Source organism: Salmo salar, chromosome 10 (genome assembly GCF_965601325.2).
Source record: "Salmo salar chromosome 10, fSalSal1, whole genome shotgun sequence".
NCBI lineage: Eukaryota > Metazoa > Chordata > Actinopteri > Salmoniformes > Salmonidae > Salmo > Salmo salar.
In genome coordinates this window covers 125,867,501-125,894,886 of record NC_138300.1, presented here as the reverse complement: position 1 = coordinate 125,894,886, position 27,386 = coordinate 125,867,501, and the positions used below count along the sequence as shown (strand labels likewise).

General features: G+C 50.3%; 2 protein-coding genes and 1 long non-coding RNA gene across 5 annotated transcripts in view; all 3 read left to right on the top strand.

Moving 5' to 3' along the window:
- Window positions 1-1,009: 1,009 nt before the first annotated feature.
- LOC106561870 (SKI family transcriptional corepressor 1 homolog-B) lies at window positions 1,010-2,863 on the top strand. The gene has a single exon (XM_045688598.2). The coding sequence runs from the start codon at window positions 1,016-1,018 to the stop codon at window positions 2,861-2,863; it is 1,848 nt and encodes a 615-aa protein (XP_045544554.2). The 5' UTR covers window positions 1,010-1,015.
- Window positions 2,864-19,195: 16,332 nt separating this feature from the next.
- Window positions 19,196-27,386, top strand: part of LOC145858677 (uncharacterized) — a 215,904-nt gene continuing 207,713 nt past the window's right edge. The window contains exon 1 of the long non-coding RNA XR_014379161.1: window positions 19,196-19,306. This is a non-coding gene — a long non-coding RNA (uncharacterized LOC145858677). The remainder of the gene's footprint in view (window positions 19,307-27,386) is intronic.
- Window positions 25,479-27,386, top strand: part of LOC106561869 (E3 SUMO-protein ligase PIAS1) — a 48,468-nt gene continuing 46,560 nt past the window's right edge. For 2 of the 3 annotated variants that reach the window (XM_082957485.1, XM_082957488.1), the window contains exon 1: window positions 25,479-25,564. In XM_082957485.1, the coding sequence (XP_082813611.1) occupies window positions 25,541-25,564 (24 nt within the window). In that variant the 5' untranslated portion in view covers window positions 25,479-25,540. Of the gene's footprint in view, window positions 25,565-26,105; window positions 26,204-27,386 lie in introns of those variants that run through there. The other variant, XM_082957487.1, reaches the window with a different exon arrangement.

Sequence of the window (27,386 nt, the reverse complement as noted above, 5' to 3'; positions counted from 1 at the left end):
GTTTTTCCACTGTCCAAAAAGGTAAGCTTCGCTTTAAGGAAGGATTAACGTGTTTTATCCATTTTACCTTGTTGTGTCATTGAACATCATGTTATTTCTTAATGCATAAGGGTACATTCAGAACCATACATTCTTAATGCATAAGGGTTCATTCAGAACCATACATTCTTAATGCATAAGGGTACATTCAGAATCATACATTTAATTTAATCAGCAATAGTAATCTACGTGCTCATTGATGGTCTTCTGTGAAATTAAATAATATAAATTCCATTATATATTTCATGCGGAATTAAAAGTGAATCTTACATGTCACTTCATCGGAAAAATAAACGAATATTTTCTTGAAACATCTTAATTATATCTCTTTTCAGTGACAATTTTTTTTTCTGAACCTTGGTAATTACAAAGAAAGGTGCTTACAGTTTCTATCCTCTTGGTTAAGTTTGTTGGCATTGCTAAATGTGTATTGTCCTTTTTGCTCTGTACCGTGTTAATCTCTTAGCTGGCCCTGCTAGGCTATACTCCTCATCTCTGGGCCGGCTAAATTCAGCTCTCATCCGTTAACGATTTGTGCAGGAGGTTAATAAACCAATATCCAAATTAGAAAATAGGCTTTTTTATTTTTTTTTTAAATCCGGAGGAACCACAAAACCTTTCTCGTGAAATGGTTGTTATTTTGCCTATTGCATTTCATTTTAGAAACATGTTTTTTCTAACCTGTTTATTATTAGTATGGGTTAATTAGGTCCATTGGATCATTATTATGATACGGGGTAGTGTTGTTATTATTATTATTATTATTCATTATTATTATTTGCTGTTGTTTTAGGCTAATCAATGTTATAACAATATTGTTGATGTTTTTGAATCTGGAAAAAGGATAATGATTGTTTATAAACTAGCTTTCATTGGTTAAAAAAAAAGGGGGAAACGAAATTAAACAAACAAACATTTACATTATCATGATAATAACTGTTTTTTTTTTTTTTTTGTCTTCTGCAGGCTTCCAGTAATGGAGTCTAATCCTACTCAGTTACCTGTGGAACGGGACTCCAGCCGCTCTCCACCGAGCTCCAAACAGGACCTCCCAACATTCAACCCCAACCTGAAACCCAACCAGGTCAGCGAGACAGCCCTGTATGGAATCCCCATAGTGTGCCTGGTTCTGGACGGCCAGGAGAGACTGTGTCTGGCCCAGATCTCTAACACCCTGCTGAAGAATTACAGCTATAACGAAATCCACAACCGGCGTGTGGCTCTGGGCATCACCTGCGTGCAATGCACCCCGGTCCAGCTGGAGATCCTGAGGCGTGCTGGCGCCATGCCCATCTCCTCGAGGCGCTGTGGGATGATTACAAAGCGAGAAGCAGAGAGGCTTTGTAAATCGTTTATCGGAGCTCACAACCCTCCAAAACTACCGGAGAATTTCGCGTTTGATGTTTCCCACGAGTGCACGTGGGGGAGCCGCGGTAACTTTATACCAGCTAGATACAACAGCTCTCGAGCCAAGTGCATCAAGTGCTCCTTCTGCAATATGTATTTTTCTCCCAATAAGTTCATATTTCACTCTCACCGAACACCAGAATCCAAGTATACCCAACCAGACGCTGCTAACTTTAACTCCTGGAGGAGACACCTCAAACTGACCGACAAGGGCTCGCCGGATGATTTAGCTCATGCGTGGGAGGACGTCAAAGCCATGTTCAACGGGGGCAGCCGGAAGAGGACGCTGCCAATGCACCGCCACGGGCCCGAACGTTCCTCTCCGTTAAAACCTCACCAAGGACCTTCCAACCTGACCCGGAGAGACTCACCGGAGATACCCCCTAAAATCCTCCGCTGCGAGGATAACCGGGGAGGTATGGGGAGTATGGCGTGTATCACGCGCAGCTATCCCATTATTCCGGTGCCCAGCAAAAGCTACGGGATACTGCAGAACGTGAAGATCCCTCCACCTCTCTTCCCACACCCATACGGGTTTCCGGCCTTCGGGTTGTGTCAGAAGAAGGATGAAAGTGGTGTGATGGGGGAGTCGAATAAAGCCCACCTCTCTGGGGTCTTCTCCTGGCCGCGTCCCAAGGACAGCGCCTACCACTCTTTCCCCATGTTCTGGCCTACTGCAGACGGCCTGCCCATACCGTCCTTCCCCCAGCCCCAGCCACAGCACCAGGCCCAGCCACAGCACCAGGCCCAGCCCAAACAGCCATCGGAGGTGCTGTGCTCCAGACAGAGTGAGCTGGACGCATCCGAGCAGGGAGAAAGAAATAGCAACACACCAAAGGACAGCCTGGGGGATAATGAGCGGTGCTCCAGCACTCAGTCCACCCGGAATGAGGATGACAAATCCGGGGATGAAGCGAGGTTAATGGACGGTAAAATGCCCGTTCTACCCCGGAAGATTAGCTATGTCTCCGCATTCAGACCCGTCATCAAAGACGCAGAGAGTATAGCCAAACTGTACGGTAACCGGGGGAAGTACAACGGGGCTCGAGCTGGGTATCTGTCTCCCGATTTCCTGAGCGAGAGCTCGAGCTACAGGTCCTTGTCGCCAGACAGCGTGGAAAGCGTTGGCGAGACAGATGTGGACGTGGAGACCAATAAGTCACAAGAGGACGAGGAGTCACTTCCGCACTCCATTGAGGACAGCAGGAGCCCTCCTGTCCCCGTCCTAAGCCCGACGCGCGGTGCCGGTTCACCAAACGGCCTAGAATCCATCCCTAAGTCAGAGCAGGCCGCTGTGGTCGACTCACAGAGAATAAACCTACCTATACAGGTGGTGAGGTCTTCAAATAGAGATAGACAGGGCAAACAGCTTCCGGACTGCAATAAGACCACGTCTTTTGATGAAGTGAGTGATTAATATGGTCCGTCTATTTCTATTAGATGGTTATTTACATACTAAGGAAGATACTATTTAATTGTGATTAATTCATTGATTCATTAAAAAAAAGTCATCCTCTTGCTTTTACACACATTTTTATACGCATGTTTGTTTTGTCTGTGTGAATAGCAGAGAATAAAAAGCCGTTGAAATACACTGTTCAATAGGAGAATGTGTCCCAAATGTCACCGAGCATTATTGCCCAATTATCCTAAATGATCCTGTCCGATTTGTCTAGGTGTATTCGCCGGACAGGAGCAGCCCATATGCTTTTGGTTCAGCAACGAATTACCAGACAGACAATGTGGAATCGAAAGGTTGGATGTTGTTCTGTTAAAAACATTTTTAAATAATAAAATACATTTTGTGAAAAGGAATGAGACTTATTTGTTGTTTATTCAGATGACTGTGCCAGTAGAGAGGAGCCATCTTCCACAGTGAAGGAGGTTGAAACGAAGCCGTATAACGACCCAAGCAGGGAGGGGGGCCCGAGACAAGCACTGAACGAGGAGGGTAAGTTTAAACGCTACACCTCTCAGTCGATAATACGGTATTTCACATTTTCTGTCAGAACTTGTAATATACAAATATTTAAGCCTCTATTTTATTGCCTATTTTAATTTTTGTTTTTGTAATGTTATAAATGTTGTCTCTGTGTGCATTCAGGCGAGGAAGCGACGCACAATGTTAGTATAATCTCAGACAAACATAGAAAACTGGCTAAATATAAGACCATTAAATAACAATAACAATAATTAATATGAATATTATTACTAATAATATGTGTTGGTCTATTTTGTTTAAATATGTTCTTGTTTATTATATACTTTCTTTAATAATTGGATTGATCCCTACAGAATAGGTTAGAAAAGAAGTAGAACAGATTTCACCCCAGGCCTTTTACCAATCGCGTAACAAATCGTTTAACATAAATTAGCCTATACCATTTAACCTATACCATTTAGTCTATACCATTTAGTCTTAACCCCGAAGCAATTTTCAACCCGTATTAATTTTCTATTTTTAACACATTTGTTCGTTCCTTTTCTACAGACGAATTGCAGAAACAACTCATGGAGCAAGTGGAGCTGAGGAAGAAACTGGAACGAGAATTCCAACATTTAAAAGGTATAATTCAGCAGGTTTATTCGACGCTGGCTGGCTGGCTGCTGGCTGGCTGGCTGCTGGCTGGCTGCTGGCTGGCTGCTGGCTACTGGCTGGCTGGCTGCTGGCTGGCTGGCTGCTGGCTGGCTGCTGGCTGGCTGGCTGCTGGCTGGCTGCTGGCTGGCTGGCTGCTGGCTGGCTGGCTGCTGGCTGGCTGCTGGCTGGCTGCTGGCTGGCTGGCTGCTGGCTGGCTGGCTGCTGGCTGGCTGGCTGCTGGCTGGCTGCTGGCTGGCTGGCTGCTGGCTGGCTGGCTGCTGGCTGGCTGCTGGCTGGCTGCTGGCTGGCTGGCTGCTGGCTGGCTGGCTGGCTGGCTGCTGGCTGGCTGCTGGCTGGCTACTGGCTGGCTGGCTGCTGGCTGGCTGCTGGCTGGCTGCTGGCTACTGGCTGGCTGGCTGCTGGCTACTGGCTGGCTAATGGCTGGCTAATGGCTGGCTGCTGGCTGGCTGCTGGCTGGCTGCTGGCTGGCTGGCTGCTGGCTGGCTGCTGGCTGGCTGCTGGCTGGCTGGCTGCTGGCTGGCTGGCTGCTGGCTGGCTGCTGGCTACTGGCTGGCTGGCTGCTGGCTGCTGGCTGGCTGCTGGCTGGCTGCTGGCTGGCTGCTGGCTGGCTGGCTGGCTGGCTGCTGGCTGGCTGGCTAGCTGCTGGCTGGCTGGCTGCTGGCTGGCTGGCTGCTGGCTGGCTGCTGGCTACTGGCTGGCTGCTGGCTGGCTGGCTGGCTGGCTGCTGGCTGGCTGGCTGCTGGCTGGCTGCTGGCTACTGGCTGGCTGCTGGCTGGCTGGCTGGCTGGCTGCTGGCTGGCTGCTGGCTGGCTGGCTGCTGGCTGGCTGCTGGCTGGCTGGCTGCTGGCTGGCTGCTGGCTGGCTGCTGGCTACTGGCTGGCTGCTGGCTGGCTGGCTGCTGGCTGGCTGGCTGCTGGCTGGCTGCTGGCTACTGGCTGGCTGGCTGGCTGGCTGCTGGCTGGCTGGCTGGCTGCTGGCTGGCTGCTGGCTGGCTGCTGGCTACTGGCTGGCTGGCTGCTGGCTACTGGCTGGCTGCTGGCTGGCTGCTGGCTGGCTGGCTGCTGGCTGGCTGCTGGCTGGCTAATGGCTGGCTACTGGCTGGCTAATGGCTGGCTACTGGCTGGCTACTGGCTGGCTGTTGGCTGGCTACTGGCTGGCTGGCAGCTGGCTGGCTGGCTGGCTGCTGGCTGGCTGGCTGCTGGCTGGCTGCTGGCTACTGGCTGGCTGGCTGCTGGCTACTGGCTGGCTAATGGCTGGCTAATGGCTGGCTGCTGGCTGGCTGCTGGCTGGCTGGCTGCTGGCTGGCTGCTGGCTGGCTGCTGGCTACTGGCTGGCTACTGGCTGGCTGCTGGCTGGCTGCTGGCTGGCTGCTGGCTACTGGCTGGCTGGCTGCTGGCTACTGGCTGGCTAATGGCTGGCTACTGGCTGGCTACTTGCTGGCTGCTGTCTGGCTACTGGCTGGCTGACTGCTGGCTGGCTACTGGCTGGCTAATGGCTGGCTACTGGCTGGCTAATGGCTGGCTACTGGCTGGCTAATGGCTGGCTACTGGCTGGCTACTGGCTGGCTAATGGCTGGCTACTGGCTGGCTACTGGCTGGCTGTTGGCTGGCTACTGGCTGGCTGGCAGCTGGCTGGCTGGCTGGCTGCTGGCTGGCTGGCTGCTGGCTGGCTGCTGGCTACTGGCTGGCTGGCTGCTGGCTACTGGCTGGCTAATGGCTGGCTAATGGCTGGCTGCTGGCTGGCTGCTGGCTGGCTGGCTGCTGGCTGGCTGGCTGCTAGCTGGCTGCTGGCTGGCTGCTGGCTACTGGCTGGCTACTGGCTGGCTGCTGGCTGGCTGCTGGCTGGCTGCTGGCTACTGGCTGGCTGGCTGCTGGCTACTGGCTGGCTAATGGCTGGCTACTTGCTGGCTGCTGTCTGGCTACTGGCTGGCTGACTGTTGGCTGGCTACTGGCTGGCTACTGGCTGGCTACTGGCTGGCTAATGGCTGGCTACTGGCTGGCTAATGGCTGGCTACTGGCTGGCTACTAATTGGCTGCTGGCTGGCTACTGGCTGGCTGGCTGCTGGCTGGCTGCTGGCTGGCTGGCTGCTGGCTGCTGGCTGGCTGCTGGCTGGCTGCTGGCTGGCTGGCTGCTGGCTACTGGCTGGCTGCTGGCTACTGGCTGTCTGCTGGCTGGCTGCTGTCTACTGGCTGGCTACTGGCTGGCTACTGGCTGGCTGCTGGCTGGCTGCTGGCTGGCTGGCTACTGGCTGGCTGGCTGCTGGCTACTGGCTGGCTACTGGCTGGCTACTGGCTGGCTGCTGGCTGGCTGCTGGCTGGCTGGCTACTGGCTGGCTGCTGGCTACTGGCTGGCTACTGGCTGGCTGCTGGCTGGCTGCTGGCTGGCTGGCTGCTGGCTGGCTGCTGGCTACTGGCTGGCTGCTGGCTGGCTGCTGGCTACTGGCTGGCTGGCTGCTGGCTACTGGCTGGCTGGCTGCTGGCTGGCTGCTGGCTGACTGGCTGCTGGCTGGCTGGCTGGCTGCTGGCTGGCTGGCTGGCTGCTGGCTGGCTGCTGGCTGGCTGGCTACTGGCTGGCTGGCTACTGGCTGGCTGCTGGCTGGCTGGCTGGCTGCTGGCTGGCTGCTGGCTGGCTGGCTGCTGGCTGCTGCTGGCTGGCTGGCTGCTGGCTGGCTGCTGGCTGGCTGGCTACTGGCTGGCTGCTGGCTGGCTGCTGGCTACTGGCTGGCTGCTGGCTACTGGCTGTCTGCTGGCTGGCTGCTGTCTACTGGCTGGCTACTGGCTGGCTACTGGCTGGCTGCTGGCTGGCTGCTGGCTGGCTGGCTACTGGCTGGCTGGCTGCTGGCTACTGGCTGGCTACTGGCTGGCTACTGGCTGGCTGCTGGCTGGCTGCTGGCTGGCTGGCTACTGGCTGGCTGCTGGCTACTGGCTGGCAACTGGCTGGCTGCTGGCTGGCTGCTGGCTGGCTGGCTGCTGGCTGGCTGCTGGCTACTGGCTGGCTGGCTGCTGGCTACTGGCTGGCTAATGGCTGGCTAATGGCTGGCTGCTGGCTGGCTGCTGGCTGGCTGCTGGCTGGCTGGCTGCTGGCTGGCTGCTGGCTGGCTGCTGGCTGGCTGGCTGCTGGCTGGCTGGCTGCTGGCTGGCTGCTGGCTACTGGCTGGCTGGCTGCTGGCTGCTGGCTGGCTGCTGGCTGGCTGCTGGCTGGCTGCTGGCTGGCTGGCTGGCTGGCTGCTGGCTGGCTGGCTAGCTGCTGGCTGGCTGGCTGCTGGCTGGCTGGCTGCTGGCTGGCTGCTGGCTACTGGCTGGCTGCTGGCTGGCTGGCTGGCTGCTGGCTGGCTGGCTGCTGGCTGGCTGCTGGCTACTGGCTGGCTGCTGGCTGGCTGGCTGGCTGGCTGCTGGCTGGCTGCTGGCTGGCTGGCTGCTGGCTGGCTGCTGGCTGGCTGGCTGCTGGCTGGCTGCTGGCTGGCTGCTGGCTACTGGCTGGCTGCTGGCTGGCTGGCTGCTGGCTGGCTGGCTGCTGGCTGGCTGCTGGCTACTGGCTGGCTGGCTGGCTGGCTGCTGGCTGGCTGCTGGCTGGCTGCTGGCTACTGGCTGGCTGGCTGCTGGCTACTGGCTGGCTGCTGGCTGGCTGCTGGCTGGCTAATGGCTGGCTACTGGCTGGCTAATGGCTGGCTACTGGCTGGCTACTGGCTGGCTGTTGGCTGGCTACTGGCTGGCTGGCAGCTGGCTGGCTGGCTGGCTGCTGGCTGGCTGCTGGCTACTGGCTGGCTGGCTGCTGGCTACTGGCTGGCTAATGGCTGGCTAATGGCTGGCTGCTGGCTGGCTGCTGGCTGGCTGCTGGCTGGCTGGCTGCTGGCTGGCTGCTGGCTGGCTGCTGGCTACTGGCTGGCTACTGGCTGGCTGCTGGCTGGCTGCTGGCTGGCTGCTGGCTACTGGCTGGCTGGCTGCTGGCTACTGGCTGGCTAATGGCTGGCTACTGGCTGGCTACTTGCTGGCTGCTGTCTGGCTACTGGCTGGCTGACTGCTGGCTGGCTACTGGCTGGCTAATGGCTGGCTACTGGCTGGCTAATGGCTGGCTACTGGCTGGCTAATGGCTGGCTACTGGCTGGCTACTGGCTGGCTGTTGGCTGGCTACTGGCTGGCTGGCAGCTGGCTGGCTGGCTGGCTGCTGGCTGGCTGGCTGCTGGCTGGCTGCTGGCTACTGGCTGGCTGGCTGCTGGCTACTGGCTGGCTAATGGCTGGCTAATGGCTGGCTGCTGGCTGGCTGCTGGCTGGCTGGCTGCTGGCTGGCTGGCTGCTGGCTGGCTGCTGGCTGGCTGCTGGCTACTGGCTGGCTACTGGCTGGCTGCTGGCTGGCTGCTGGCTGGCTGCTGGCTACTGGCTGGCTGGCTGCTGGCTACTGGCTGGCTAATGGCTGGCTACTTGCTGGCTGCTGTCTGGCTACTGGCTGGCTGACTGTTGGCTGGCTACTGGCTGGCTACTGGCTGGCTACTGGCTGGCTAATGGCTGGCTACTGGCTGGCTAATGGCTGGCTACTGGCTGGCTACTAATTGGCTGCTGGCTGGCTACTGGCTGGCTGGCTGCTGGCTGGCTGCTGGCTGGCTGGCTGCTGGCTGCTGGCTGGCTGCTGGCTGGCTGCTGGCTGGCTGGCTGCTGGCTACTGGCTGGCTGCTGGCTACTGGCTGTCTGCTGGCTGGCTGCTGTCTACTGGCTGGCTACTGGCTGGCTACTGGCTGGCTGCTGGCTGGCTGCTGGCTGGCTGGCTACTGGCTGGCTGGCTGCTGGCTACTGGCTGGCTACTGGCTGGCTACTGGCTGGCTGCTGGCTGGCTGCTGGCTGGCTGGCTACTGGCTGGCTGCTGGCTACTGGCTGGCTACTGGCTGGCTGCTGGCTGGCTGCTGGCTGGCTGGCTGCTGGCTGGCTGCTGGCTACTGGCTGGCTGCTGGCTGGCTGCTGGCTACTGGCTGGCTGGCTGCTGGCTACTGGCTGGCTGGCTGCTGGCTGGCTGCTGGCTGACTGGCTGCTGGCTGGCTGGCTGCTGGCTGGCTGGCTGCTGGCTGGCTGCTGGCTGGCTGGCTACTGGCTGGCTGGCTACTGGCTGGCTGCTGGCTGGCTGGCTGGCTGCTGGCTGGCTGCTGGCTGGCTGGCTGCTGGCTGGCTGCTGGCTGGCTGGCTGCTGGCTGGCTGCTGGCTGGCTGGCTACTGGCTGGCTGCTGGCTGGCTGGCTGCTGGCTACTGGCTGGCTGCTGGCTACTGGCTGTCTGCTGGCTGGCTGCTGTCTACTGGCTGGCTACTGGCTGGCTACTGGCTGGCTGCTGGCTGGCTGCTGGCTGGCTGGCTACTGGCTGGCTGGCTGCTGGCTACTGGCTGGCTACTGGCTGGCTACTGGCTGGCTGCTGGCTGGCTTCTGGCTGGCTGGCTACTGGCTGGCTGCTGGCTACTGGCTGGCAACTGGCTGGCTGCTGGCTGGCTGCTGGCTGGCTGGCTGCTGGCTGGCTGCTGGCTACTGGCTGGCTGCTGGCTGGCTGCTGGCTACTGGCTGGCTGGCTGCTGGCTACTGGCTGGCTGGCTGCTGGCTGGCTGACTGGCTGCTGGCTGGCTGGCTGGCTGCTGGCTGGCTGCTGGCTGGCTGCTGGCTGGCTGGCTACTGGCTGGCTGGCTACTGGCTGGCTGCTGGCTGGCTGGCTGGCTGCTGGCTGGCTGCTGGCTGGCTGGCTGCTGGCTGGCTGCTGGCTGGCTGGCTACTGGCTGGCTGCTGGCTGGCTGGCTGGCTGCTGGCTGGCTGCTGGCTGGCTGCTGGCTGCTGGCTTGCTGCTGGCTGGCTGGCTGCTGGCTACTGGCTTGCTGCTGGCTACTGGCTGGCTGGCTGGCTGGCTACTGGCTGGCTAATGGCTGGCTACAGGCTGGATAATGGCTGGCTACTGGCTGGCTACTGGCTGGCTGCTGGCTGGCTACTGGCTGGCTGGCTGCTGGCTGGCTGGCTGCTGGCTGGCTGCTGGCTGGCTGGCTACTGGCTGGCTGGCTGCTGGCTGGCTGGCTGGCTACTGGCTGGCTGGCTACTGGCTGGCTGCTGGCTGGCTGGCTGCTGGCTGGCTGCTGGCTGGCTGGCTGCTGGCTGGCTACTGGCTGGCTGCTGGCTGGCTGGCTGCTGGCTGGCTGGCTGCTGGCTGCTGGCTGGCTGCTGGCTGGCTGCTGGCTGACTGGCTGCTGGCTGGCTGGCTGGCTGCTGGCTGGCTGCTGGCTGGCTGGCTGGCTGCTGGCTGGCTGCTGGCTGGCTGGCTGCTGGCTGGCTGCTGGCTGGCTGGCTGGCTACATGCTGGCTGCTGGCTGGCTGCTGGCTACTGGCTGGCTGGCTGCTGGCTGGCTGCTGACTGGCTACTGGCTGGCTGGCTGCTGGCTGGCTGGCTACTGGCTGGCTGGCTACTGGCTGGCTGCTGGCTGGCTGGCTGCTGGCTGGCTGGCTGGCTGCTGGCTGGCTGCTGGCTGGCTGCTGGCTGGCTGGCTGCTGGCTGGCTGCTGGCTGGCTGCTGGCTGGCTGGCTTCTGGCTACTGGCTGGCTGCTGGCTACTGGCTGGCTGCCGGCTGGCTGCTGGCTACTGGCTGGCTACTGGCTGGCTGCTGGCTGGCTGCTGGCTGGCTGGCTACTGGCTGGCTGGCTGCTGGCTGGCTGCTGGCTACTGGCTGGCTGCTGGCTACTGGCTGGCTGCTGGCTGGCTACTGGCTAATGGATGGCTGCTGGCTACTGTCTGGCTGCTGGCTGGCTGCTGGCTACTGGCTGGCTGCTGGCTACTGGCTGGCTGGCTGCTGGCTACTGGCTGGCTGCTGGCTACTGGCTGGCTGCTGGCTGGCTGGCTGCTGGCTACTGGCTGGCTGGCTGCTGGCTGGCTGTTGGCTGACTGGCTGCTGGCTGGCTGGCTGACTGTCTGCTGGCTGGCTGCTGGCTGGCTGGCTACTGGCTGGCTGGCTGCTGGCTGGCTGGCTGGCTACTGGCTGGCTGGCTACTGGCTGGCTGGCTGGCTGCTGGCTGGCTGCTGGCTGGCTGGCTGCTGGCTGGCTGCTGGCTGACTGGCTGCTGGCTGGCTGGCTGACTGTCTGCTGGCTGGCTGCTGGCTGGCTGGCTACTGGCTGGCTGGCTGCTGGCTGGCTGGCTGGCTACTGGCTGGCTGGCTACTGGCTGGCTGGCTGGCTGCTGGCTGGCTGCTGGCTGGCTGGCTGCTGGCTGGCTGGCTGCTGGCTGGCTGCTGGCTGGCTGCTGGCTGCTGGCTGGCTGCTGGCTGGCTGCTGGCTGGCTGCTGGCTGACTGGCTGCTGGCTGGCTGGCTGCTGGCTGGCTGGCTGGCTGCTGGCTGGCTGCTGGCTGGCTGGCTACTGGCTGGCTGGCTGCTGGCTGGCTGGCTGGCTGGCTACTGGCTGGCTGGCTACTGGCTGGCTGCTGGCTGGCTGGCTGCTGGCTGGCTGCTGGCTGGCTGCTGGCTGGCTGGCTGCTGGCTGGCTTGCTGCTGGCTGGCTGGCTGGCTGGCTGCTGGCTGGCTGCTGGCTGGCTGGCTGGCTACTGGCTGGCTGCTGGCTACTGGCTGGCTGTTGGCTGGCTGCTGGCTGGCTGGCTGCTGTCTGGCTGCTGGCTAGCTGGCTGCTGGCTACTGGCTGGCTGCTGGCTACTGGCTGGCTGCTGGCTGGCTGCTGGCTACTGGCTGGCTACTGGCTGGCTGCTGGCTGGCTGCTGGCTGGCTGCTGGCTACTGGCTGGCTGGCTGCTGGCTATTGGCTGGCTACTGGCTGGCTACTGGCTGGCTGCTGGCTGCTGGCTGGCTGCTGGCTGGCTGCTGGCTACTGGCTGGCTGGCTGCTGGCTATTGGCTGGCTACTGGCTGGCTACTGGCTGGCTGCTGGCTGCTGGCTGGCTGGCTACTGGCTGGCTGGCTGCTGGCTGGCTGCTGGCTACTGGCTGGCTGCTGGCTACTGGCTGGCTGCTGGCTGGCTGGCTGCTGGCTGGCTGCTGGCTACTGGCTGGCTGGCTGCTGGCTGGCTGCTGACTGGCTACTGGCTGGCTGGCTGCTGGCTGGCTGGCTACTGGCTGGCTGGCTACTGGCTGGCTGCTGGCTGGCTGGCTGCTGGCTGGCTGGCTGGCTGCTGGCTGGCTGCTGGCTGGCTGCTGGCTGGCTGGCTGCTGGCTGGCTGCTGGCTGGCTGCTGGCTGGCTGGCTTCTGGCTACTGGCTGGCTGCTGGCTACTGGCTGGCTGCCGGCTGGCTGCTGGCTACTGGCTGGCTACTGGCTGGCTGCTGGCTGGCTGCTGGCTGGCTGGCTACTGGCTGGCTGGCTGCTGGCTGGCTGCTGGCTACTGGCTGGCTGCTGGCTACTGGCTGGCTGCTGGCTGGCTACTGGCTAATGGATGGCTGCTGGCTACTGTCTGGCTGCTGGCTGGCTGCTGGCTACTGGCTGGCTGCTGGCTACTGGCTGGCTGGCTGGCTGCTGGCTGGCTGGCTGGCTGCTGGCTACTGGCTGGCTGGCTGCTGGCTGGCTGGCTGCTGGCTGGCTGCTGGCTGCTGGCTGGCTGGACAAAAGCAATGTCGCAAAAAACGATATAATTGCAACATGTGTAATGGAAACGGCAGATATAGGAGACATTTTCTAAAGATCAACAACATTTGTATCCGTTCGTCGGTTTATTTCTCTTTTTGTCGAACTAACTTTATTGCGACTTATGATGACGGACACGGTGTTTTGGGATAAATGATGACGGAAACGGTGTTTTGGGATAAATGATGACGGAAACGGTGTTTTGGGATAAATGATGACGGAAACGGTGTTTTGGGATAAATGATGACGGAAACGGTGTTTTGGGATAAATGATGACGGAAACGGTGTTTTGGGATAAATGATAACGGAAACGGTGTTTGGGGATAAATGATGACGGAAACGGTGTTTTTGGATAAATGATGATTGCCGAATACTTCTGAAGGTACGTGTTGTCATCACGTAACTCCACTCCACATTTCAGTGTAAATTCCTAGTTTACTGCTTGCAAAATCAATATTTTTTTCAACTATAAAAGTTATGTTTCTTTGCAGGACAACTATTGTCCTGAGTTTCAAGAATGCCTGAATTGCTTTGCCTTACTTATCTGGTTGGCTGGCAAGTTTCCACCAGATGTGTGTCAGCATGGTGTGGACCAGCCTAGGCAGCCCGTAGTGTATGGCCTGTAGATCTGTGGTGATATGTTAGACACATGATAATTATTACAGATGTCCAGGAGTGTGTCAGCATCGGACCAGCTTAGGCAGCCCGTAGTGTATGGCCTGTAGATCTGTGGTGATATGTTAGACACATGATAATTATTACAGATGTCCAGGAGTGTGTCAGCATCGGACCAGCCTAGGCAGCCCGTAGTGCATGGCCTGTAGATCTGTGGCGATATGTTAGACACATGATAATTATTACAATGTGGCAAATATTAGTCAACTATGGCATTCTATCCATGCTGGCTTTCACGGGCTACCAGAGATATGAAACAGATAGGTGGGAGGACACACAGGCTGTCGTCAATTTATTAACGCACAATTTGCCTAACTAGGTAATGGAACAAACATTTTATTCCACATTGTAGTTTTTTTGGGGGGGGGCGAAAACGTTTTATTTGTTTTGTGACGTCATTGCGCCCCACCGTTTTTATCGACACAATATAGTTAAATGGCAACGCACCCTATTTTCAATGCGAACTTTTCTAAATGTCGACAACACCAACCCCAAAAAAAATCACTGGACAAGTTAATGGAAAAAAAATAGCTATTGTTCATCTGATCAGATGTTACAGTTTTATAGTTTTTGATTCCATCGGGTTAGAGAGTGTTTCTCTTAATATGTCATGCTTGTCATGATCAGCATCTTGAACGCTGAACAAAAACAATTCCATGAGGTTTTGCACTGCGTTTTATTTGACATGCTGCGTTCATGTGTTAGTCGGATCTAGGAAACTCTTGACATTTTGACTTGCTAACTGGTTGTAGTTATATACGTACTGTGTTCAACCAGTTAGCAAGTCGGACATTTCTGAGTTTCCTTTTTCCGACTAGCATGTGAACGAGGCATTAGTACATATTGATGTTGATGTTTTCTGTCAAACGCATATGGCTGCAATGGTAATTTAGCAATTTACCACGTCTAAGTGCTGTATCCAGGCACTCCGCGTTGTGTCGTGCATTTAAAGCGGGGGAAATATTGTTGCACCTGCAATGGTAATTTAGGAAGCTAGATTCCATTTTGCCAGATTAGGATGCCAGAGTGTATAATAGGCTGCCATATTAAAAGAATAGCCAAGTTAGGCTAGTTTATCGGCTATGCTAAAGATGACTAAGCTATTGTAAATTGCTCCCCAGATAATTTCAATCATCAGATGAAAAGGGAGCTGTCCTACAGGGAGGAGATGGTCCAGCAGCTTCATATTGTCAGAGGTGAGATCATACCAAACATTCACACGGAGGCATACTGGTAGAAAAGACTAGCTGCTTACAAAGTGGGACCATTATTAAACAACATCAACGAGTGTTGATGTAAAAACAGCTATACATTTAATTGGTTGATTGATCAAATGCAATTTATTTTTATTTTTTTTGTGCAAAATAAATCAATTGATGAATAATCTATCCTCTAAATGTATCTCGATAAACTCAGAACATATGGAGATGTATGTGGCCATAACTGTAGATTTAAATCACTAAATGAGTGATGTAAATCAGGGGTTCCCCGACCTCTCCTCGTGGACTTCCAGCCATTCAATACATTTGGTGCATTCCACAGCTAGCCTACCCTCTCCTCGTGGACTTCCAGCCATTCAATACATTTGGTGTATTCCACAGCTAGCCTACCCTCTCCTCGTGGACTTCCAGCCATTCAATACATTTGGTGTATTCCACAGCTAGCCTACCCTCTCCTCGTGGACTTCCAGCCATTCAATACATTTGGTGTATTCCACAGCTAGCCTACCCTCTCCTCGTGGACTTCCAGCCATTCAATACATTTGGTGCATTCCACAGCTAGCCTACCCTCTCCTCGTGGACTTCCAGCCATTCAATACATTTGGTGCATTCCACAGCTAGCCTACCCTCTCCTCGTGGACTTCCAGCCATTCAATACATTTGGTGCATTCCACAGCTAGCCTACCCTCTCCTCGTGAACTTCCAGCCATTCAATACATTTGGTGCATTCCACAGCTAGCCTACCCTCTCCTCGTGGACTTCCAGCCATTCAATACATTTGGTGCATTCCACAGCTAGCCTACCCTCTCCTCGTGGACTTCCAGCCATTCAATACATTTGGTGCATTCCACAGCTAGCCTACCCTCTCCTCGTGGACTTCCAGCCATTCAATACATTTGGTGCATTCCACAGCTAGCCTACCCTCTCCTCGTGGACTTCCAGCCATTCAATACATTTGGTGTATTCCACAGCTAGCCTACCCTCTCCTCGTGGACTTCCAGCCATTCAATACATTTGGTGTATTCCACAGCTAGCCTACCCTCTCCTCGTGGACTTCCAGCCATTCAATACATTTGGTGTATTCCACAGCTAGCCTACCCTCTCCTCGTAGACTTCCAGCCATTCAATACATTTGGTGTATTCCACAGCTAGCCTACCCTCTCCTCGTGGACTTCCAGCCATTCAATACATTTGGTGCATTCCACAGCTAGCCTACCCTCTCCTCGTGGACTTCCAGCCATTCAATACATTTGGTGCATTCCACAGCTAGCCTACCCTCTCCTCGTGGACTTCCAGCCATTCAATACATTTGGTGTATTCCACAGCTAGCCTACCCTCTCCTCGTGGACTTCCAGCCATTCAATACATTTGGTGCATTCCACAGCTAGCCTACCCTCTCCTCGTGGACTTCCAGCCATTCAATACATTTGGTGCATTCCACAGCTAGCCTACCCTCTCCTCGTGAACTTCCAGCCATTCAATACATTTGGTGCATTCCACAGCTAGCCTACCCTCTCCTCGTGGACTTCCAGCCATTCAATACATTTGGTGCATTCCACAGCTAGCCTACCCTCTCCTCGTAGACTTCCAGCCATTCAATACATTTGGTGCATTCCACAGCTAGCCTACCCTCTCCTCGTGGACTTCCAGCCATTCAATACATTTGGTGTATTCCACAGCTAGCCTACCCTCTCCTCGTGGACTTCCAGCCATTCAATACATTTGGTGCATTCCACAGCTAGCCTACCCTCTCCTCGTAGACTTCCAGCCATTCAATACATTTGGTGCATTCCACAGCTAGCCTACCCTCTCCTCGTAGACTTCCAGCCATTCAATACATTTGGTGCATTCCACAGCTAGCCTACCTGATTCCACCTGTCAACTAATCATCAAGCCCTTGACTGGGTGAATCAGGTGAGCTACTTCAGGGCTAAACCAACATAGTGAACGGTCCCCCAAAGCCACTGATGTAAAACCCATCAATATCTTCCTCTGTCCCTTACATATAGACACATTATGCAGCGAGCTGGAGCGAGAGGAAAAGGTTCGCTATGCTATTCAACACAAGTTGAAAGGTAACTCATATGAAGCCTGTGGGAATATGCTAATAAATAAACATGCAGTGCGTTTTGGAAGGTTTTCAGACCCTTTGCTATGAGACATGATAATTGATCTCAGGTGCATCCTGTTTCCATTGATCATCCTTGAGATGTTTCTACAACTTGATCGGAGTCAAATTGTAGTAAATTCAATGGATTGGACATGATTTGGAAAGGCACACACCTGTCTATATAAGGTCCCACAGTTGACAGTGTTTGTCTCAGCAAATACCAAGCCATGAGGTCGAAGCAATTGTCCGTAGAGCTCTGAGACAGAGATTTTTTTTATTGTCCCCAGCACAAGGTGCACCTGTGTAATGATCATGCTGTTTAATCAGCTTCTTGATGTGCTATACCTGTCAGGTGGATGAATAATCTTGGCAAAGGAGAAATGCTCACTAACAGATATGAACACATTTGTGCAATTTTCTTTTAGAGAAATCAGCTTTTTGTGGATATGGAACATTTCTAGGATCTTTTGTTTCAGCTCATGAAACATGAGAACAACACTTTGCATGTTGCGTTTATATTTTTGTTCAGTGTGTGTATATATATATACAATTCCAGTCAAAAGTTTGGACACACCTACTCATTGTAGAATAATAGTGATGACATCAAAACTATGAATTAACACATATGGAATCATGTAGTAACCAAAAAAGTGTTAAACAAATCAAAATATATTTTATATTTGAGATTCTTCAAATTAGCCACCCTTTGCCTTGATGACAGCTTTGCACACTCTTGGCATTCTCTCAACCAGCTTCATGAGGTAGTCACCTGGAATGCATTTTAATTAACAGGTGTGCCTTGTTAAAAGTTAATTTGTGGAATTTCTTCCCTTCTTAATGCGTTTGAGCCAATCAGTTGTATTGTGACAAGGTAGGGATGGTATACAGAAGATAGCCCTATTTGGTAAAAGACTAAGTCCATATTATGGCAAGAAGAGTTCAAAATATGCAAAGAGAAATGACAGTCCATCATTACTTTAAGAAATTTAGGTCAGTCAATCCGGGAAAATTTCAAGAACTTTAAAAGTTTCTTCAAGTGCAGTTGCAAAGACCATCAAGCGCTATGATGAAACTGGTTCTCATGAGGACCGCCACAGAAAAGGAAGACCCAGAGTTACCTCTGCTGCAGAGGATAAGTTCAGATTGCAGCCCAAATAAATGCTTCTCAGAGCTCAAGTAACAGACACATCTCAACATCAACTGTTCAGAGGAGACTGCGTGAATCAGTCCTTTATGGTCGAATTGCTGCAAAGAAACCACTACTAAAGGACACCAATAAGAAGAAGAGACTTGTTTGGGCCAAGAAACATGAACAATGGACATTAGACCGGTGGAAATCTGTCCTTTGGTCTGATGAGTCCAAATGTGAGATTTTTGGTTCCAACCGCCGTGTCTTTGTGAGACGCAGAGTAGGTGAACAGATGATCTCTGCATGTGTGGTTCCCACCGTGAAGCATGGAGGAGGATGTGTGAAGGTGCTTTGCTGGTGACACTGTCAGTGATTTATGTAGAATTCAAGGCATAATTAACCAGCATGGCTACAACAGCCTTCTGCAGAGATAAGCCATCCCATCTGGTTTGCACTTAGTGGGACAATCATTTGTTTTTCAACAGGACAATGACCCAAAACATACCTCCAGGCTGTGTAAGGGGCTATTTGACCAAGAAGGAGAGTGATGGAGTGCTGCATGAGATGACCTGGCCTCCACAATCACCCGACCTCAACCCAATTAAGATGGTTTGGGATGAGTTGGACCGCAGAGTGAAGGAAAAGCAGCCAACAAGCGTATGTGGGAACTACTTCAAGACTGTTGGAAAAGCATTCCAGGTGAAGCTGGTTGAGAGAATGCCAAGAGTGTGCAAAGCTGTCATCTAGGCAAAGGGTGGCTACTTTGAAGAATATAAAATACATTTTGATTTGTTTAACACTTGTTTTTGGTTACTACATGATTCCATATGTGTTATTTCATAGTTTTGATGTCTTCACTATTACTCTACAATGTAGAAAATAGTAAAAAATAAAGAAAAACCCTTGCATGAGTAGGTGTGTCCAAACGTTTGACTGGTTCTGTATATATACACTGAACAACTGCAACATGCGCAACATGTAAAGACATCTAACCCTTTATCCACAGCCTGTTCACAGCTTTACAATCCTAACTAGGTGTGTCCTTTTGTATGAAATCTGCAGTTAAAAAAAACATATATAAAACATTTTTACTGCAGTTTTCATACACAAGGACACACCTAGTTAGGAATGTTAACCTGTGAACAGGCTGTGGCTAAAGGGTTAGATTGTATTCTTCAGACATGCAGTGCCTTGGGAAAGTATTCAGACCTCTTAGCCTAATTCTGAAATTGATTCAATTACATGTGTTCCTCGTTAATCTACACACAATACCCCATAATGACAACATGAAAACAGGTTTTTATTTTTGGACATTTATTAAAAATTTAAAACAGAAATACCTTATTTACAAAAGTATTCAGACTCTATGCTATGAGATTCGAAGTTGAGCTCAGGTGTATCCTGTTTCCATTGATAATTCTTGATGTTTCTACAACTTGATTGAAGTCCACCTGTGGTAAATTCAATTAATTGGACATGATTTGGAAAGACACACACCTGTCTATATAAGGTCCCACAGTTGACAGTGCATGTCAGAGCAAAAACCAAGCCATGAGGTCCGTAGAGCTCAGAGACAGCATTGTGTCGAGGCACAGATTTGGGAAGCGAACCAAAACATTTCTGCAGCATTGAAGGTTCCCAAAAACACAGTGGCCTCCATCATTCTTAAATGGAAGAAGTTTGGAACCACCAAGACTCTTCCTAGAGCTGGCCGCCCGGCCAAACTGAGCAATCGTGGGAGAAGGGTCTTGGTCAGGGAGGTGACCAACATCCCAATGGTCACTGACAGAGCTCCAGAGTTCCTCTGTGGAGATGGCAGAACCTTCCAGAAGGACAACCATCTCCGCAGCACTCCACCAATCAGGCCTTTTTGGTAGAGTGACCAGACGGAAGCCACTCCTCAGTAAAAGGCACATGACAGCCCTCTTGGAGTTTGCCAAAAGGCACCTAAAGGACTCTCAGACCATGAGAAACAAGATTCTCTGGTCTGATGAAACCAAGATTCAACTCTTTGGCCTGAATGCCAAGCGTCACATCTGGAGGAAACTTGGCACTATCTCTACGGTGAAGAATGGTGGTGGCAGCATCATGCTGTGGGGATGTTTTTCAGAGACAGGGACTGGGAGACTAGTCAGGATCGAGGGAAAGATGAACGGAGCAAAGTACAGAGAGATCTTTGATGAAAACCTGTTCCAGAGCACTCAGGACCTCAGACTGGGGCGAAGGTTCACCTTCCAACAGGACAACAACCCTAAGCACACAGCCAAGACAACGCAGGTGTGGCTTCGGGACAAGGCTCTGAATGTCCTTGAGTGGCCCAGCCAGAACCCGGACTTGAACCCAATCGAACATCTCTGGAGAGACCTGAAAATAGCTGTGCAGCGACGCTCCCCACCTGACAGAGCTTGAGAGGATCTGTGGAGAGGAATGGGAGAAACTCCCCAAATACAGGTGTGCCAACCTTGTAGCGTCATACCCAAGAAGACTTGATGCTGTAATCGCTGCCAAAGGTGCTTTAACAAAGTACTGAGTAACGCGTCTGAATACTGATGTAAATGGAATATTTCTGGTTTTTAAATTATTTATTTTTTAAATAAATTAGCAAACATTTCTAAGAAACTGTTTTTACTTTGTCATTATGGGGTATTGTGATGTCATTATGGGGTATATTGTGATGTCATTATGGGGTATATTGTGATGTCATTATGAGGTATTGTGTGTAGATTAATTAGGGGGGGAAAAAACGATTTAATCTATTTTAGAATAAGGCTGCAACGTAACAAAATGTGGAAAAAGTCAAGGGGTCTGAATACTTTCCGAAAGCACTGTCCATAAACATGCAGTCTGTTAATGAAGTTGTATTACATTTTAGAGCCTTGATTCAAGTTGACCCACAACTGCCTTTAACTACATTTAAATTCAAATATGTTTGTCAAGTTACATTTACTGAGGAAAAAGAGAATGAACGTATATGCATTTTGAAAACACATCAACAGAAAGTAATTGTTCATTGTGAGGACCACACACACGCACACACACACACACACACACACACACACACACACACACACACACACACACACACACACACACACACACACACACACGTACATCTAGTGGATCTATTTAGTGTCTATTCCCTTTCTTCCCAGAAGCTCACGACGCGCTACACCAATTCTCCTGTAAGATGCTGACTCCTCGTCCCTGCAATGGAACCTGCTCCTTCAAACCTCCTCTTCTACCACCCTAGTCCCTTCCCACAGTCCGCCGTGGAGCCCCGTCAGTCTGGAAAGCAAGACTACTACCACCCTGAAGACTAGGCGTACAGTATCCAAAATACTAGGCAGGGTCTGAGTTAGGGTAGACAATTTAACACTAGAGAGACAGGGTCTGAGTTAGGGTAGACAATTTAACACTAGAGAGACAGGGTCTGAGTTAGGGTAGACAATTTAACACTAGAGGGACAGGGTCTGAGTTAGGGTAGACAATTTAACACTAGAGAGACAGGGTCTGAGTTAGGGTAGACAATTCCCAGTAACTTTTCAAAAGTTCTCCCAGAAATCCTGGTTGAAAGATTCCTAGAAGGAATAAGCAGGAAACCTGGAATTCTCCAACCAGCATTTCTGGGAAAACTGGTAATTTTGGGAAAGTTACCAGAATTTTGCAAACCTTGTCTGAGAAATGAAATGTGATCAGCATTTTAGATCATAATACATAATATTATATAGACATGGAGGACCTGATTCGAGATCAGCACTGCTACTCTGAGCGGCTTTATGAATCCGTCCCTGGCCTCTATCAAATGACCACATCATTGTACCAGAGCAATGCTTTGGTGTGAGGGAAACCTAGAGCTGTCATTAGCCACTGCATTAATGATATTAACTGTAACATATGAGAGAATGCGTCTTCACACTCCCTGTATAATTTATATAAAGTTATAAAGTACCACGTGAAAAATATTATATGTTTAATTGAAAATATGACCATAACTTTTATAAATCAGTCAAAAGTTTGGACACACCTACTCATTCAAGGGTTTTTCTTTATTTTATTTTCTTTATTTTTACTATTTTCTACATTCTAAAATAATAGTGAAGACATCAAAACTATGAAATAACACATATGGAATCATGTAGTAACCAAAAAAAGTTAAACAAATCAAAATATATTTTATATTTCAGATTCTTCAAATTAGCCACCCTTTGCCTTGATGACAGCTTTGCACACTCTTGGCATTCTCTCAACCAGCTTCATGAGGTAGTCACCTGGAATGCATTTCAGTTAACAGGTGTGCCTTGTTAAAAGTTAATTTGAGGAATTTCTTCCCTTCTTAATGCGTTTGAGCCAATCAGTTGTATTGTGACAAGGTAGGGGTGGTATACAGAAGATAGCCCTATTTGGTAAAAGACCAAGTCCATATTATGGCAAGAACAGCTCAAATAAGCAAAGAGAAACGACAGTCCATCATTACTTTAAGAAATTCAGGTCAGTCAATCCGGAAAATTTCCAAAAATGTGAACGTTTCTTCAAGTGCAGTCGCAAAAACCATCAAACGCTATGATGAAACTGGCTCTCATGAGGACAGGAAAGGAAGACCCAGAGTTAACTCTGCTGCAGAGGATAAGTTCATTAGAGTTACCAGCCAAATAAATGCTTCACAGAGTTCAAGTAACAGACACATCTCAACATCAACTGTTCAGAGGAGACTGCATGAATCAGGCCTTTGTGGTCGAATTGCTGCAAAGAAACCACTACTAAAGGACACCAATAAGAAGAAGAGACTTGCTTGGGCCAAGAAACCCGAGCAATGGACATTAGACCAGTGGAAATCTGTCCTTTGGTCTGATGAGTTCAAATTTGAGATTTTTGGTTCCAACCGCCGTGTCTTTGTGAGACGCAGAGTAGTTGAATGGATGATCTCCACATGTGTGGTTTCCACCGTGAAGCATGGAGGAGGAGGTGTGATGGTGTGGGGGTGCTTTGCTGGTGACAGTGTCTGTGATTTATTTAGAATTCAAGGCACACTTAACCAGCATGGCTACCACAGCATTCTGCAGCGATACGCCATCCCATCTGGTTTGGGCTTAGTGGAACTATCATTTGTTTTTCAACAGCACAATGACCCAACACACCTCCAGGCTGTGTAAAGGCTATTTGACCAAGAAGGAGAGTGATGGAGTGCTGCATCAGATGACCTGGCCTCCACAATCACCCAACCTCAACCCAATTGAGTTGGTTTGGGATGAGTTGAACTGCAGAGGGAGCCAACAAGTGCTCAGCATATATGGAAACTCCTTTCAGACTGTTGGAAAAGCATTCCAGGTGAAGCTGGTTGAGAGAATGCCAAGAGTGTGCAAAGCTGTCATCAAGGTAAAGGGTGGCTACTTTGAAGAATCTAATTTAAAATATATTTTGTGTAACACTTTTTTGGTTACTACATGATTCTATATGTGTTATTTCATAGTTTTGATGTCTTCACTATTATTCTACAATGTAGAAAATAGTAAAATAAAGAAAATCCCTTGAATGAGTAGGTGTTTCCAAACTTTCAACTGGTACTGTATATATTTGGTGGCAAAGTGAATAATATATATCCTGTGAAAGTTTTGTCATTTAAGTGGTATTATTTTAATGTATGTAGTTTACGTTTGATTTCATTTCTCAATGTTAACTAATTACCATTGTTCGCTCTCTGCTAATCTGCAACTTTGTAAATGTAATTCACTTTAAAGTAGCACCCTAAATGATTTATATGTGTATTAAAATCTGTGGTTTGGGATTCATTTGTTGCTATTTCTGTAAAACAATAACATTGCACAACATCATAGACAAAGCCTACTGATGAGAATTACTCTAATGCACTGGTAATAGTGGGGCTATAGCTTGTCATAGTGGTAACAGACAGACTGGTAATAGTGGGACTATAGCTTCTCATAGTGGTGACAGACTGGTAATAGTGAGGCTATAGGTTGTCATAGTGGTGACAGACTGGTAATAGTGGGGCTATGGCTTGTCATAGTGGTGACAGACTGGTAATAGTGGGGCTATAGCTTATCATAGTGGTGACAGACTGGTAATATTGGGGCTATAGCTTGTCATAGTGGTGACAGACTGGTAATAGTGAGGCTATAGCTTGTCATAGTGGTGACAGACTGGTAATAGTGGGGCTATAGCTTGTCATAGTGGTGACAGACTGGTAGTAGTGAGGCTATAGCTTGTCATAGTGGTGACAGACTGGTAATAGTGGGGCTATAGCTTGTCATAGTGGTGACAGACTGGTAGTAGTGAGGCTATAGCTTGTCATAGTGGTGACAGACTGGTAATAGTGGTGCTATAGCTTGTCATAGTGGTGACAGACTGGTAATAGTGGGGCTATAGCTTGTCGTAGTGGTGACAGACTGGTAATAGTGGGGCTATAGCTTGTCATAGTGGTGACAGACTGGTAATAGTGGTGCTATAGCTTGTCATAGTGGTGACAGACTGGTAATAGTGGTGCTATAGCTTGTCGTAGTGGTGACAGACTGGTAATATTGGGGCTATAGCTTGTCATAGTGGTGACAGACTGGTAATAGTGAGGCTATAGCTTGTCATAGTGGTGACAGACTGGTAATAGTGGGGCTATAGCTTGTCATAGTGGTGACAGACTGGTAGTAGTGAGGCTATAGCTTGTCATAGTGGTGACAGACTGGTAATAGTGGTGCTATAGCTTGTCATAGTGGTGACAGACTGGTAATAGTGGGGCTATAGCTTGTCGTAGTGGTGACAGACTGGTAATAGTGGGGCTATAGCTTGTCATAGTGTTGACAGACTGGTAATAGTGGTGCTATAGCTTGTCATAGTGGTGACAGACTGGTAATAGTGGTGCTATAGCTTGTCGTAGTGGTGACAGACTGGTAATAGTGGGGCTATAGCTTGTCATAGTGGTGACAGACTGGTAATAGTGGAGCTATAGCTTGTCATAGTGGTGACAGACTGGTAATAGTGGAGCTATAGCTTGTCATAGTGGTGACAGACTGGTAATAGTGGTGCTATAGCTTGTCATAGTGGTGACAGACTGGTAATAGTGAGGCTATAGCTTGTCATAGTGGTGACAGACTGGTAATAGTGGGGCTATAGCTTGTCATAGTGGTGACAGACTGGTAATAGTGGAGCTATAGCTTGTCATAGTGGTGACAGACTGGTAATAGTGGAGCTATAGCTTGTCATAGTGGTGACAGACTGGTAATAGTGGAGCTATAGCTTGTCATAGTGGTGACAGACTGGTAATAGTGGAGCTATAGCTTGTCATAGTGGTGACAGACTGGTAATAGTGGAGCTATAGCTTGTCATAGTGGTGACAGACTGGTAATAGTGGAGCTATAGCTTGTCATAGTGGTGACAGACTGGTAATAGTGGAGCTATAGCTTGTCATAGTGGTGATAGACTGGTAATAGTGAGGCTATAGCTTGTCATAGTGGTGACAGACTGGTAATAGTGGAGCTATAGCTTGTCATAGTGGTGATAGACTGGTGATTTTATCCTCAAATGTAACTTTTTACACACTTGTAACCTAATGCGTTTCTTCATCATTTGAAATTAAGTAGCAAATACTTTATAATGATTGTAAGGGATGTATTTAAATATAAAGTCAATGGATTTATGTAGTGCGACATTGCCCTCTACAGGTCAATTGTGAGAGCGATTGAAATGGTAGAGTCAAGGTATCATAACCAACTATTGAGATTCCCTCAGCGGACTAGTCTGCCTCCTAGTCTCCTCGCTTTCACGCCTGCGCTCAGAGTTACAAGATGGCGGAGAGTGCGGAACTGAAGGTAAAGCGTAGGCCAAAATTACATTTGACAAAAAAAGGCTGTATTTTGTTTTTAAGTAATACCCATGGGTTACATGTAGTTGGAATCTTCTTTATTTGAGTATTTACTTTATTAGTTATAGGGTACGTTTTTCATTTTTGTAGAAAACTCAGTGGAAGTCGGTAGGTAGCATTGTTATTGTTAGCTAGCTACGATTGAATCTTGCCTGCCTCGCAGCTTGATGCTAGCGAATTACAGTAGTAAGCTAGCTAGCTAACTAGTTGTTGTGTGGTTAGCTTACCAGTTTCGCCAGTTAATATTTAATTTAAATGTGTAATACATTGCCAGAACCTTGTTATATCAGCCAAAACTGCATATTATTTTCCCGCCAGTCAGCATTTTCCCAACCAAACCAAAGAGCCATTGCTCGGCTGTAATGTAATGTTAGCTAATAAGCTAGCTCCGTAGCATTGGTCCAGGCCGGGCGAATCGTCCTGGACCAGACGGCGTCAAAAGATGTGTAGTTAGTTGATAACTTCCAGTTGAACGTCTCGACTTTTTTTTCCTTCTTTTTTTCTTTCTTTCTCCTCCAAGATTAAGCAGTGGGGATAATCAGCTGATTTATAATGACGATAGTGACGTCAAAGATGGCCACTACAGGTGGGTGGTGGTAAAAAGTTACCTGGAGGAGCTACCTGGACGAGCTACCTGGAGGAGCCACCACGGTTAGCCATAGCTAGCTAGCTAGTGTAGCCAGTAAACTGTTATAGAGAATGTGCCCATTCGATTAAGACGTTTGATTTTTGTACAATTATTTTTTTTAGCTAAAGTCTAGGTTGAAGAAGGCAAGGTATCAGGTATTTTCAACGTCTACAGTCTAACGTCACACACTAATAGAAACTATCTTAGCCTCTGTGTCGAGTCCTCTTTATCTTACCTGCCACTTTAATGGTGTGAAAAATGAATTACGGAGTGACAAAGGCAGAGAACTATTAGTAGGTTAGTCAATATGTGATCAGATGCACCCTCCATGCTTTTGCCTGTACAGTGAAACCAAATAGCACAGACGCGTCTGTAAACACACCTGTAATGATATGGTGTTTGTGAGTGATACTTTTAACAATTTTGATTGAACCTTTATTTAACTGTGATGCCAGTTAACACCAATCTATTTTAATGTAAAGCTGTAACGAAACTGAAACACAAGTAGTTGTGAGCCGAGGAGATAAGCCTTGATATTTAATGTAAGGGACCGTTCTAGGATGTGTGAAAGCTGAGGAAAATAAGGATTTCATGTCTCTGTTGTTGTTGATGATGTATAAGTTATTAGGTGATGTTAGTTTTGGGGGTTGGCTACCTAACCCCCTATGCTTCTCTACAATCTCACCCATCTGTAGTTCGTCAGGGGCTGTGTGGAGAATCTTGATCTCTTTTTGAAGCTTCATCACAGAATTCTCTACAAAAAAAATGAAGTGGTAGAGAGATTATTTCCATTCCTCTTTACCACTAAGTCAGATCTTCTCTCCTTTCAAGAGATGGATACACAATACACAATTTAGTTCACTTTGAAAAATACAAATGTTTTGGTCAAAACAAGCTTTTCCCCAAAATGTTGGTGACTGTGTTAATGCTGAATGGGTGTCCACTGTCCAGCATGAGTAGGCTACTAAGTAGACCGTTTAGGCAGACCTCCACTGTGGACTAAAGCTGCTAATATTCACTTTGTAGGCTCCCACAGCACTTCTCTGTCCATATATTCACTTCCATGCCATGTCACCCAGCATCTCAGAATGTTTCTGAAGTTAATTCCTGAAACATTATTTTGTTGAAGTATAATTTTATC